General features: G+C 41.3%; 1 protein-coding gene across 1 annotated transcript in view; it reads right to left on the bottom strand.

Moving 5' to 3' along the window:
* The window catches only part of LOC110502452 (sodium/potassium/calcium exchanger 3), a 144,112-nt gene that overhangs the window by 73,959 nt on the left and 54,871 nt on the right, over positions 1-15,282 (bottom strand). The window contains exon 2 of the mRNA XM_021580477.2: positions 11,545-11,673. Coding sequence (XP_021436152.1) covers positions 11,545-11,673 — 129 coding nt within the window. The remainder of the gene's footprint in view (positions 1-11,544; positions 11,674-15,282) is intronic.

The following is a 15,282-nucleotide window of genomic DNA, read 5'->3' on the forward strand; positions in this document are numbered from 1 at the left end:
TTGAACTTTGCGACCTTTTGCCACATTTCAGGCTTCAAACATAAAGATATAAAACTGTATTTTTTTGTGAAGAATCAACAACAAGTGGGACACAATCATGAAGTGGAACGACATTTATTGGATATTTCAAACTTTTTTAACAAATCAAAAACTGAAAAATTGGGCGCGCAAAATTATTCAGCCCCTTTACTTTCAGTGCAGCAAACTCTCTCCAGAAGTTCAGTGAGGATCTCTGAATGATCCAATGTTGACCTAAATGACTAATGATGATAAATACAATCCACCTGTGTGTAATCAAGTCTCCGTATAAATGCACCTGCACTGTGATAGTCTCAGAGGTCCGTTAAAAGCGCAGAGAGCATCATGAAGAACAAGGAACACACCAGGCAGGTCCAAGATACTGTTGTGAAGAAGTTTAAAGCTGGATTTGGATACAAAAAGATTTCCCAAGCTTTAAACATCCTAAGGAGCACTGTGCAAGCGATAATATTGAAATGGAAGGAGTATCAGACCACTGCAAATCTACCAAGACCTGGCCGTCCCTCTAAACTTTCAGCTCATACAAGGAGAAGACTGATCAGAGATGCAGCCAAGAGGCCCATGATCACTCTGGATGAACTGCAGAGATCTACAGCTGAGGTGGGAGACTCTGTCCATAGGACAACAATCAGTCGTATATTGCACAAATCTGGCCTTTATGGAAGAGTGGCAAAAATAAAGCCATTTCTTAAAGATATCCATAAAAAGTGTTGTTTAAAGTTTGCCACAAGCCACCTGGGAGACACACCAAACATGTGGAAGAAGGTGCTCTGGTCAGATGAAACCAAAATTGAACTTTTTGGCAACAATGCAAAACGTTATGTTTGGCGTAAAAGCAACACAGCTCATCACCCTGAACACAGCTCATCACCCTGAACACACCATCCCCACTGTCAAACATGGTGGTGGCAGCATCATGGTTTGGGCCTGCTTTTCTTCAGCAGGGACAGGGAAGATGGTTAAAATTGATGGGAAGATGGATGGAGCCAAATACAGGACCATTCTGGAAGAAAACCTGATGGAGTCTGCAAAAGACCTGAGACTGGGACGGAGATTTGTCTTCCAACAAGATAATGATCCAAAACATAAAGCAAAATCTACAATGGAATGGTTCAAAAATAAACATATCCAGGTGTTAGAATGGCCAAGTCAAAGTCCAGACCTGAATCCAATCGAGAATCTGTGGAAAGAACTGAAAACTGCTGTTCACAAATGCTCTCCATCCAACCTCACTGAGCTCGAGCTGTTTTGCAAGGAGGAATGGGAAAACATTTCAGTCTCTCGATGTGCAAAACTGATAGAGACATACCCCAAGCGACTTAGAGCTGTAATCGCAGCAAAAGGTGGCGCTACAAAGTATTAACTTAAGGGGGCTGAATAATTTTGCACGCCCAATTTTGCAGTTTTTGATTTGTTAAAAAAGTTTGAAATATCCAATAAATGTCGTTCCACTTCATGATTGTGTCCCACTTGTTGTTGATTCTTCACAAAAAAAATACAGTTTTATATATTTATGTTTGAAGCCTGAAATGTGGCAAAAGGTCGCAAAGTTCAAGGGGGCCGAATACTTTTGCAAGGCACTGTATATACATATAAATATATGGATGAGCAATGACAGAGCAGCATAGGCAAGATGCAAGGTGGTATAAAATACAGCATATACATATGAGATGAATAATGCAAGATATGTAAACATTATTAAAGTGTCATTATTATTAAAGTGGTATTCACTTAAAGTGGCAGGGGGAGATCAAATTCTTATTTTGCAACATTGTTGCAGAGGTTAGAGAGGCAAACAGAAAGGTTAATACAAACCGGTGCTGTTGCAAACTAAACTGACACTGGCAATTAGCCAATTGTTACTTTTGTTTCAGTATTTCAGTGTGGAGTCAAGTGAGGGCGTTATGTTTCATGAAGCCATTTACAAAACTGTTGCTGACCTATGTTGGATGCATGTGATGGGCAGTGGGCTGACTAAGAGGAGGTACTGTATCTAAATAAGTCTTGGTTAATCATTACATGACTTTTACCACACTGCCTATGTTTTGCTCAGAGTCTGGCAGTGACCCAACTATCAGAGGCAGAGGATGTGCTCTTTCGGGCTGCTGCTGCTGCTGATGACAACAAGTTGTTCTTCTATGTCATCATAATTATACGTCTGCATTTTGTCTTCATTTTCACTCATGTTTTAGCTCATTTTTTTCTTCTTCTCAGGAACCAGCCAGGCAGCAACTGTAGCCTTCTGTTCCATAAAGAAGTCAGTCAGAGTTGGTAACAATGACTGGATACACGAATGGACAAAACCCTCGATTATTTGACACCATTCATTCCTATGTGAAGACTCAATAGCGCATTGAAGTCAAATGAATTCGGTTAAGATGGCATCTTATTGAGACATAAAATGTGCAGTTTGAGCTACTCCAGAAAGTGACTTTGCAGGCTAGCTCAGTGCTGCCCCCTCTCATTGAGTAAGTCCAGTTGTAGGCTGCCCGGGGTATGCAGGCTGCCATTAGCAACTAAATGATCCTTATCATTTCTCCATGTGATTATAAACAAATCAGTTCAAGGACATATATCTGATGTATTAGAAGCAATTATTGGTACTATGATTGACTTCAAATACACTTTTCTTGTACATGAAGATTGACCACGAAGATTGCCATTTTCCATTCACTATAATGTGGGATCCTGTATTCTGCTAACAATGCCTGCAGTGACATGGTTGGTCTTGAACTTCCAATGGCTCCAGTTGTTCTCCCCTGGTTGGTACCAAGATTGTGGGCCATCATTCAAACAAAGATAGGCCTCCCTGGCCACCAGTGCATATTTCCAAACTATGTTTTCATTTACATAACGGCAATAAAATAAAAAATTATGCTGGTATTCTTTTGTCCATTATTTAATTGTTTATTAAATTATATTCTTAGTTGGAAATATATTTACAAAAATGTATAGTAGTCATAATTCATAAATGGCACCATACAGGGTTCTTCTATATGGAACCAATTTTGGTTCAGTGAAGAAGAGTCCTTGGGGTTCTATATTTTGGTTCAGTGAAGAACCCATAGGGTTCTGATCAAAGAACCCCATAAAAGGGTTCCACTATATATATAACTTTTAGGGGTTACATATATGAAACAAGCAGTAGAACCCTGTCTTTCTAGTCAAGTGGTTAGAGCGTTGGGCTAGTAACAGATGGGTTGCTGGATCGAATCCCTAAGCTGCTGGCTGAGGTAAAAATCTGTTGTTCTTCTCCTAGGTAGTTAACCCACTGTTCCCCAGGTGCTGAAGACATGGATGTTGATTATGACAGCCCCCTGCACTGCTCTGATTCAGAGGGGTTGGGTTAAACGAGGAAGACACATTTCATTTGAAGGTATTCAGTTGTATGACTGAATTAGTATCCCTTTATCCTTTCTAAAAAGAAGCCACCTAGCACTGTTAACATGCCCTGGCTATTCCAGTCAACACAGAGAGGACAGACACACAACATGCAATGGTAATGCACAATCAGATCATCCAGTTTGTACTTTCTGCATGCTCTCTGTTTGTCTTTCCTGTCTCTTTTTATTTCCTGCTGGCGTGATTTCTTGCAGGATGTGATGTGATGGGAAGTGACATTGTATCCCCCCCCTTCCAGTCTGTGAAGTTTACCGGAGTAACAGGTTTGCCCAGGGCTAGGAGGGGACTGAGCAGACACACACACACACACACACACACACACACACACACACACACACACACACACACACACACACACACACACACACACACACACACACACACACACACACACACACACACACACACACACACACACACACACGTTCATGCTGGTACACACATAGCACAAGTACCTCCATCACGCCATTCTCTCACAGGGCCCTTCTTCCTCAGAATCTCCTTTTCAGGGAGACGGAATTTCTCACAGGGAATGGAAAGCCTAACTGGTGGGGGAAACACATTGTTATGGGGGGATGCTGTGAGTAGAACATGACTTGTGTGCCTTTAAAACCATGTTTGTTCTCTGTCAGATGCACCATGGGGAAGAAAGCAAATACCTTTGTCCCACAGTCCCATGAATCATTAATAAAACACACTGAAAAAGAGAACATTTGTGGAGAATTGTATCTCTGGCATTCATCTTTTTGTGAAAGTACACTACATGATCAAAAGTATGTGGTCACCTCCTCATTCTCATTCCAAAATTATGGCTATTAATATGGAGTTGGTCCTCCCTGTTGCTGCAGGGACTTGCTTCCATTCAGCCACAAGAGCATTAGTGAGGTTGTGTTGGGCGATTAGGCCTGGCTCGCAGTCGGCATTCCAATTCTTCCCAAAGGTGTAAGATAGAGTTGAGGTCAGGGCTCTGTGCAGGCCAGTAAAGTTCTTCCACACCGATCTCGATAAATCATTACTGTATGGACCTCGCTTTGTGCACAAGGGCATTGTCATGCTGAATGCTAAAACAGGAAAGGGCCTTCTCCAAACTGTTGCCACATAGTTGGAAGCACGTCTAGAATGCCATTGTATGCTGTAGCATTAAGATTTCCCTTCACTGGAACTAAGGGGCCTAGACCGAACTATGAAAAACAGCCCCAGACCATTTTTCCTCCTCCACCAAACTTTACAGTTGGCACTATGCATTCGGACAGGTAGCGTTCTCCTGGCATCCGCCAAACCCAGATTTGTTCGTCGGACTGCCAGATGGTGAAGCGTGATTCATGACAACAGAGAACGCATTTCCACTGCTCCAATGGTGGCGGGCTTTACTCCACTGCAGCCGACGCTTGGCATTGCGCAAGGTGATCTTTGGCTTGTGCTCGGCCATGGAAACCCATTTCATGAAGATCCCGACGAACAGTTATTGTGCTGACGTTGCTTCCAGAAGCAGTTTAGAACTCAGAAGTGCAACCAAGGACAGACGATTTTTACGCGCTAGATGCTTCGGCAACTTGGCGGGCCTGTTCTGTGAGCTTGTGTGGCCTACCTGAGCTCTTCAGTAAGGCCATTCTACTGCTAATGTTTGTCTACAGATATTGCATGACTGTGTGCTCGATTTTATATACCGATTAGCAACGGGTGAGGCTGAAAAAGCCGAATCCACTAATTGGAAGGGGTGTTCACATACTTTTGTATATATAGTGTAGCTATTATACAGATACAGTTGAAGTCGGAAGTTTACATACACCTTAGCCAAGTACATTTAAACTCAGTTTTTCACAATTCCTGAAATTTAATCTGAGTAGAAATTCCCTGTCTTAGGTCAGTTAGGATCACCACCTTATTTAAAGAATGTGAAATGGCAGAATAATAGTAGACAGAATGATTTATTTCAGCCTTTATTTCTTTCATCACATTCCCAGTGGGTCAGTTTACATACACGCATTAAGTATTAGGTAGCATTGCCTTTAAATTGTTTAACTTGGGTCAAACGTTTCGGGTAGCCTTCCACAAGCATCCCACAGTAAGTTGGGTGAAATTTGGCCCATTCCTCCTGACAGAGCTGGTATAACTGAGTCAGGTTTGTAGGCCTCCTTGCTCACACACACTTTTTCAGTTCAGCCCACACATTTTCTACAGCATTGAGGCCAGGGCTTTGTGATGGCTACTCCAATGCCTTGACTTTGTTGTCCTCAAGTCATTTTGCCACAACTTTGGAAGTATGTTTGGGGTCATTGTCCATTTGAAAGACCCGTTTGCGACCAAGCTTTAACTTCCTGACTGATGTCTTGAGAGATTCACTCAATATATCCACGTAATTTTCCTTGCCTCATGATGCCATCCTTTTTGTGAAGTGCACCAGTCCCTCCTGCAGCAAAGCACCCCCACAACATGATGCTGCCACCCCCGTGCTTCATGGTTTGGATGGTGTTCTTCGACATGCAAGCATCCCGATTTTTCCTCCAAACAATGGTCATTATGGCCAAACAGTTCTATTGTTGTTTCATCAGACCAGAGGACATTTCTCCAAAAAGTACAATCTTTGTCCCCATGTGCAGTTGCAAACCGTAGTCTGGCTTTTTTATGGCGGTTTTGGAGCAGTGGCTTCTTCCTTAATGAGTGGCCTTTTAGGTTATGTCGATATAGGACTTGTTTTACTGTAGATATAGATACTTTTGTATCTGTTTCCTTCAGCATCTTCACAAGGTCCTTTGCTGTTGTTCTGGGATTGATTTGCACTTTCTGCACCAAAGTACGTTGATCTCTAGGAGGCAGAACGCGTCTCCTTCCAGAGCAGTATGACAGCTGCATGGTCCCATGGTGTTAATACTTGCGTACTATTGTTGGTACAGATGAACGTAGTACCTTCAGGTGTTTGGAAATTGCTCCCAAGAATGAACCAGACTTGTGGAGGTCTACAATTTTTGTCCTGAGGTCTTGGCTGATTTCTTTTGATTTTCCCATGATGTCAAGCAAAGAGTCACTGACTTTGAAGGTAGGCCTTGGAATACATCCACAGGTACACCTCCAACTGACTCAATCGATGTCAATTAGCCTATCAGAATCTTCTAAAGTCATGACATCATTTTCTTGAATTTTCCAAGCTGTTTAAAGCACAGTCAATTTAATGTATGTAAACTTCTCACCCACTGGAATTATGAATTATAAGTGAAATAATCTGTAAACAATTGTTAAAAAAATTACTTGTGTCATGCACAAAGTAGATGTCCTAACCGACATGCCAAAACTATAGTTTGTTAACAAGAAATTTGTGGAGTGGTTGAAAAACTAGTTTTAATGACTCCATCCTAAATGTATGTAAACAACCGACTTCAACTGTATATACTGCTATAGGGAGATGTGAGAAGAAAGGAATCTTTACTATACTATGAAAGTGAATGCGTCATTTTGATACTGAATATACCTTGGAGACACTTACCGTTTATGGTAATTTGAGAAGAAATTACAGTTAATTTTGTTTTGTCTCAAGCATGTATTCTTGTAATGTACATTGCCAGAGAAGGTTAAGTGCCTTTTACTACAGTTTATGTTAATTCCATTGTAACAAGTATTATAACAAGTTAATGTGTGCTGACTTCCTGTCTTTTCTTTAGTTTGGGGGAAATTATGTTAGCAGCTGTTAATGTGAAACTTGCAGCAAGGAAAGGACAAGTACAGACACATACACACACATTCAAACCCGCACACACGCACACACGCCGCACGCACACACACACACACACACACACACACACACACACACACACACACACACACACACACACACACACACTCAGAGAGGCATTCTAATGAGGTGTCTGCCTCTTTTTTGTTTGCAGTAAGTGAGGAGAGGAGAATCTAGGTGACGTAAACATGTTTATCTCTAATCTGAAAGACCACACTGAGATCCTGCATAATGAAGGAATGGTGTTTGGGGGCTCTGTATGTTGTAGATGTCTGTGAGAGAAAATGGTGTCATTGATCAAGTCACTGTGAGGCCAATTACAGGGATACACAGCACAGAGCAGAGTCCCTGCACAACTCTGAGAGTCTAACATAGAGCCTCTTCACACTTACTACACGTTTTGTAAAAATACAGTCGGCTAAACATAATACTCAAATGTATACTTGGTACGTCTCGACTACTACCTAGAGCGCGACATTCACCCAACAGTTGCATACCTTGAAGCAGGAGCCAATCAGCTGTAAGGGAAGGAACTATGGCCCTATGAGGAAGAGTCTGAGTAGCAGGATGGCAAAATAGTATACTTCATTTCAATTCCCATTACCACCTGCCAGCCCTAGTTAAATAAAGGTTAAATAAAGGTTTTAAATATATATATATAATACTTACATACAATGGGTATCATAAGTATTGGATTTTGAAAAAATGTTTTGTTGCTTTAAAAAGCCGGATTGAAATAGATTCAGTTTTTTTTTAATCATTGATCTACACAAAATATTGCATAAGAATTACAAATGAATTCAAATTAAATAAACAAAATATGGTCTTTACATAAGTATTCACCCCCTTTGTTTAGGCAAGCCTAATTAGTTTAGTCGTAAAATTTGGTTAAACAAATCACATAATATGTTGGACTCACTCTGTGAAATAAGAGGGGTTGACGTGGTTTATTAAAGACGACGCCTTCCTCTGTCCCCAATCATACAACATCTGTAAGATCCCTCATCTAAGTATTGAATTTCAATCACAGATTCAGCAACAAAGACCTGGGAAGGGCAGTGATTGTTAGATGGATAACAATAACAAATCAGACATTGAATATCTCTCTAAGCATCATCAAGTTAATAATTATGCTGTGGATGATGTATTAAACCACCCAGACACATCAAAGTTGTATTTATTAATTCTCCTGAACTGAGCTGCAGCTCAGGGATGTCTGTGTGTGTGTGTGTGTGTGTGTGTGTGTGTGTGTGTGTGTGTGTGTGTGTGTGTGTGTGTGTGTGTGTGACAGAGTTGGGCTCAATTCGAATTGAATGCAGTCAATTCAGGAAGTGATATGATTTTTAATTTGTAATTTTATAAATAAACTTTTTAGAATTTTTATAAATAGCTTCTACTTTTCAGTTTATGGAGAAGTCATTGAAAATAAATGCCCTTTTTTCGATGTTTGTAATTTCATTTTTTTTACTTCCTGAATTGACTGCCTTCAATTTGAATTGAGCCCAACCTTGGTGGGTGTTGTGAAGATATGCAGATATGTAAGCTGTATTCTAACTCCGATAACGGCACTCTGTGTGTTTGCATTGCCCGTGGGCGTGTGTTTGTCTTTCCGTGGGCGTGTGTGTTTTTCTGGGTCCTTGTATTTGTGAGGGTTTTCCATGTGGAATCCTGGGGCTTTATGAGACTGCATTCTGCCAAGCAATCTCTTGATCTCACTGTTAACACACCGCCTCCCAAAATTCGCCCCTGTCCTAGATACAACGTGCACACACACAAACCAAACCCACACCTAAGCCGAATGCACACTCACTCACACACACACACACACACACACACACACACACACACACACACACACACACACACACACACACACACACACACACACACACACACACACACACACACACACACACACACTCTCATATGCTCTAGACAGCTCTTTATCCTATTGCCTGCTTCCAACCCCTGCTCTCTCCGAGTAAGTTATATGGGAGTTATATTTAGACAGAAATACTTAATAGCCTGTTTTCCGCTTAATCACGCTTTGCATCCTGAAACGCTGGAATTATTTTAATAGGGATTCTTCCTGCTTTTCTGCACAAAAGAGCCGGTCTCATCTATCTCTCATTCTCTCACCCCCTCTTGATCATTGTCTCTGTCTCTCTTCCTCTCTCAATCTCTCACTCCCTCTTAATCATTCTCCCCCCTTCTCTCTCTATCTCTCGCTCTCCTTTCCACTATTCCTCCAATCCAACATCCTTAAACATCGCTCAACTTGGGCCAGTAGACCAGGCTATGTATGCATAGAAAGCGAGAGATCAGAGTTTCATCATCACAGATTAATGTGGATGTCCATTCGCTTCATTAGTAATGATTACACATTAACGATGATCTCACAATCTATCAGATCTCATTCTACTCACTGGATCCAGTCAAATGTCAATTCTCCTTGAGTCTTTTATAGCTTGAGGCCTTATTCCTTCCAGAACATTCCCATTGTAGGACACAGAAGGACACAAAATCACATAATGTACAGTAAAACATATTCACGCACACACGCACACACACATACTCCGCCTGACTGCTTGACTGCCAGTGTGTGAGCGTTTTCCTGTGTGTCAGCTGTAGCCATGCTGACAGGGGGAATTGAAAGTGCTAATTGTTCAGATCTTGTTTCCATTGACCCGTGTGGACATGGAGCATTCAAGGGAGATTTGTGTTACTCTGGACCTGATTCAGAATTTATTTATTTTCAGTGTTATAATCAGGGTTTTTGTCTATATTTTTGCTATATTTGCTACATGAAACTATCACTCAACAAACTAACAGTTGAAAAAAATGTGTCATATGCATTCCTGTTGACTTGTAAGCATCAGCAATAAATTAATTCCATAGAGACTCATCTGATTGCAGGGCTCCCGAGTGGCGCTGCGGTCGAAGGCACTGCATCTCAGTGCTAGAGGCATCACTACAGACCCTGGTTTGTTTCCAGGCTGTATCACAACCGGCTGTGATTGGGAGTCCCATAGGGCAGTGCCCAGTGTCGTCCTGGTTAGGGTTTGGCTGGGGTAGGCCATCATTGTAAATAAGAATTTGTTTTTAACTGCCTTGCCTAGTTAAATACAGGTAATAAAAAAACAACAGACGGACAGGACTTCTTGCATTGCTTGGGGCAAGGGAAGGTACTACGGCCCTATGAAGAAGAGTCTGAGGAGCAGGATGGAGAAAGAGTATTCATCTTTCAATTCACAATACAACCAGACAGTTACGCAATTATACACACACAACTGACATCCCTGAGCAGTTTCCTTCTTGTCCTGCAGCTCAGTTCAGAAGAACGTCAAAATAAATATTTGATGTGTCTGGGTGGTTTAATACATCATCCACAGCATAATTATTAATTTGATGATGCTTAAAGAGATATTCAATGTCTGATTTGTTATTGTTATCCATCTACCAATCACTGCCCTTCTTTATGAGGCTCTCGAATAGTTCCTTCGTCTTTATTGTTGACTCTGTGCTTGAAATTCAATACTTAGATGAGGGATCTTACATATGTTGTATGAATGGGGACAAAGGAAGGCGTAGTCATTAAAAAATAATGTCAACCCACTCTTATTTCACAGAGTGAGTCCAACATATTATGTGATTTGTTAATCCACATTTTATTCCTGAAGTAATTAGGCTTGCCTAAGCAAAGGGGTTGAATACTTATATAAAGACCATATTTTAGTTATTTAATATGTATTAATTTGTCATTCTTATGCAGTACGTTGTGTAGCTCAATGAAAAAAATTACAATTGAATCTATTTCATTCCGACTTTGTAAAGCAACAAAATGTTTAAAAAATCCAAGGGGGGTGAATACTTATAATACCCACTGTATTGTCTATAAGTATTGTAGAATTGTGAAACGGTCAATTATGGACAATAACCGTGAACTTAAAATAATAATTGTCATAATAATCTTAATACATTCATTTTATGATAAGGGGGCGATTCAAACAGCTTAATTTCCAAATGTTCAGAGCATTTGAGATAGGGGTGTGTTGTATTCATTAGGTATGTTGAGGCTAATTTTTGAAGATGCATGATGATGCATTACAAGCTCCAAACATTAAAAAAATGACAGTGATGACAATAACCGTGGTAATTTGCATCCCTACCTGTCTGAATTTTCAATCCCCCTTAATTTATTTGATTTCATCTCTACTCCAGTCTTCCCTATATCCTGCAGGAATCCCACATGGGACTCCCATGTATACTAATTCCAAAGATTCAACTCCACTACAGAATTTCTCGCTTGGCCAATAGTTTCACCAACCTGGCAACCAAAAGTTGAATCACAACTTCTAAAGCGGGGCCTGCCCTACCTGGCTCAGTGCAGTTTTTGGACGGGGGGTCCAACAGAAGGTCTGTCTCGTTGTCCCAGGACTCCTGTAGTAGCCTCCGACTCTCCCATCTGGCACCCTCCTCAGTAGTAAGGCTGGAGATGTCATAACCTGGGATGGAAAGATAGAGCATTGCTAAGAGTTAAAATTACACTGTAAGTTTTGCATACCATAAAAGAGTGGGCCACCTCAAAAATGTTAACAATAGAGCTAATGCTTTCCATGATAAACAACTGGATATATCTGTTGTGTGAGGCTAGATTGGAGCTAGCAAGGCACACAGTTCATGGAATGTGTCACATAGGACACATAGCTCAGAGCTCACGCAGAGCTCAGCCCAATTCTACTTATCAGATACCAGAACTCAGAAATTCAAATTCCAACCAAACCTAGCTTGGCATGTCAGAATAAAATGAAACACTGTAGTTATGAAATCATTAGGAGCGTTCCTACGACAACACAGTCAGCAGTGGAATGCTCCAGAGGCCCTGGGGTGATCATTTCGGCAGCTCATTCATCTGGGTCACCATGTCCTCAAGCCACCGCCTCCAATTCAATGCAGCTCCCAAGATGCAACAGGGCACGACATTACGATTTGGCAATGCCTGATAATAATAGCCCTTACCATATTGATCAAAACTGTGAATAAAAACAATCACAGCTTTGCTCGCCTGTCTACTGTAAATGTTGAGGAGCAGGCGGATAGGACGAAGACACATGAACACTGAGCGGGGAACCTAGGAAGGGTCCATGTTGTGTGACTAATCATAGATTATGAATACAGATCCTAGAAATAAATATAATGGAATATGTCTGTCCTTGTGTGTTTGTAAGACTGCAGAGCATTTCCTCTTTGTAGGACAATATTCTATTTTATGATCTGAAGTGTTTATTTCAACCTTGGCTATATCAGAAAGGCCCACTGTGTCTCTCTCCTTCCCTCTTTCTCTCTCTCTCTCTCTCTCTCTGGCCACTCTACCATAAAGGCCTGATTGGCGGAGTGCTGCAGAGATGGTTGTCCTTCTGGAAGGTTTTACTATCTACACAGAGGAATCGTGTTTTTAGTCACCTCCCTGACCAAGGCCCTTCTCCCACGATTGCTCAGTTTGGCCGGGCGCCCAGCTCTAGAAGGAGTCTTGGTGGTTCCAAACTTCTTCCGTTTAAGAATGATTGAGGCCACTGTGATCTTGGGGACCTTCAATGCTGCAGAAATATTTTGGTACCCTTCCCCAGATCTGTGCCTCTACACAATCCTGTCTCAGCACTCTACAGACAATTCCTTCAACCTCATGGCTTGGTTTTTGCTCTGACATGCACTGTCAACTGTGGGACCTTAAATAGACAGGTGTGTGCCTTTCCAAATCATGTACAATCAATTGAATTTAACACAGGTGGACTCCAATAAAGTTGTAGAAACATCTCAAGTATGATAAATGGAGTCTCATAGCAAAGGGTCTGAAAACTGGGTCTGAAAAAGTAGATAAGGTATTTCTGCTTTTTATTTTTATAAATGTGAAAAAATGTATAAAAACCTGTCTTCACTTTGACATTGTCTGTAGATTGGTGAGGAAAATGTTCAATTGAATCCATTTTAGAATCAGGCTGTAACGTAACAACATGTGGAACAAAGGGGTCTGAATACTTTTTGAATGCACCTTACACGTACACACACGTATGCACGCAGAATGATTTTCTGTTGTGGAGTAGAGGCAGTAGAGGCCTGTTCAATGAGCCAGAATGGACCCAGGAGCTGGAGTTACTACCGAGATGTGTATAGGCTGATTGGTCATGAGTCATGACTGCAGTAAAATTCCACGTGACCATTTAGGTAATCTCCTTTTATGCACTCTGGACACGTGTTAGTAGTATCCATCTTGCTAACGATCATCAGGTCCTAATGGCTTGGTACTCAGGACTCTATTGTCCCTCTAACCACTCTGACATCAAGTCAAATGCAATCGAAAATCACATCAAACATTTACCGGAAAGACAGTAGGCCTATCGTACTTTTAAAACACCTCACTATGATGATAATTTGAATAAAGAAGTTTAACTGAGTTTAACTTGAAACTGAGTGTAAAACAGAGTGTAAAACATGGTTGTTGTGGATGTTGTTTCAAAGCCTGACAACAAAATGGACAGCGCTTTCCAAGGTGATGATTAATTCAAAACACCCATACGCATATTAAATCTTATGCGTATAGGCTTAGGAGCACAAGACCGAACACACAAATAACGGAGTAAAAATTATGATTGTTCCTAGGGTTGCACATTTTGGGGAATATTCAGAGATGGAAACTTTCCGTGCGACTTAAAGGGAATATATGGGAATGAATGGAAATATATGCAAATTAATATTAATACCATTTAAATGTAGATGGTTTTTGCATTGGATATATTTACCATATCATATGTTGACAGAAACATAAACCTTTTACCTTATCATAAGTAGACATAATTGCAAATTATTAAATTCTTCCAATATATATATATATTTGAATTATTTAGCTACGAATTGAACTTTAATTAAATGAGTTGACTCTTCACATGGGATGATTTCACTGAACAACAAAATAAAGGGAATATTGAATGACCCCCAAAGATCCATCGCATCTCCCAAAAAAGTTTTCTACATGATAGTCGAGAAACTAAAGCTTTGGTTGTCTTCCTCTCAGGCTTCCATGTCTTCTCCCTGGATCTCCTCAATGTTCACCTCTTGAACATCAGACTCTGAGGCCTCATGTTTACTGTCACTTTCCAACCCTGTTGAGGATGGCTCATTGTCAGGCTCAAAAAGCCTCAAATTTGCCCGGATGGCCACCAATTTTTAAACCCTTGTATTGGTCAGCCTGTTGAATGCTTTGGTGTGTGTGTAGCCAAAGAAAGGCCAGTTGCGCTCCGAGGCGGCTGATGTTGATGGGATTTGGAGGATGATGGAGGCAACAGGGGAAAGAGCCTGTAATCCACAAAGTCCCTTCCACCAGGTGGCTGATGAGATATGTTAGCACGACGGCCATATTGCATCTCCATTCCAAAGCCCTTGTTTGGATGTGTACCTTGCCAGACTGCCAATAGCATTGCCCTCATCCAGGCCAAGGTGGCGAGACACGATAGTGATGAAACCATAGGCCTTGTTGATCTATGCACCAGACAGGATGCCCTTGCCAGCATACTTGGGGTCCAACATGTACGCTGCGGCATGTATGGGCTTCAGGCAGAAGTCTTCACACTTTTTGATGTATTTCAGAACTGCAGTTTCCTCTGCTTGGAACAACAGTGAAGTGGGCAGGACAGTACAGATATCTTCTCTTACATCTGCAAGTAGAGTCTGAACATCAGACAGGATGGCATTGTCTCTCTCAATCCGTGCAATGGCCACTGCTATAGGTTTCAGGAGTTTCAGGCTACTTACCACTCTCTCCCAAAATACATAATCTAGGAGGATCCTCTTGATGGGGCTGTCCATGCCGGCAGACTGAGATATGGCCATTCTTGGAGAGACTCCTTCCCATCCAGGAGGCTGTCAAACATGATGACAACACCACCCCAATGGGTGTTGCTGGGCAGCTTCAATGTGGTGCCCTTATTCTTCTCACTTTGCTTGGTGAGGTAGATTGCTGTTGTAACTTGATGACCCTTCAAATACGTAACCATTTCCTTGGCTCTCTTGTAGTGTATCCATTGTTTCAGTGCCAAGATGTCCTTGAGGAGCAGATTCAA

Source organism: Oncorhynchus mykiss, chromosome 23, assembly GCF_013265735.2.
Source record: "Oncorhynchus mykiss isolate Arlee chromosome 23, USDA_OmykA_1.1, whole genome shotgun sequence".
In the NCBI taxonomy this organism is placed as follows: domain Eukaryota; kingdom Metazoa; phylum Chordata; class Actinopteri; order Salmoniformes; family Salmonidae; genus Oncorhynchus; species Oncorhynchus mykiss.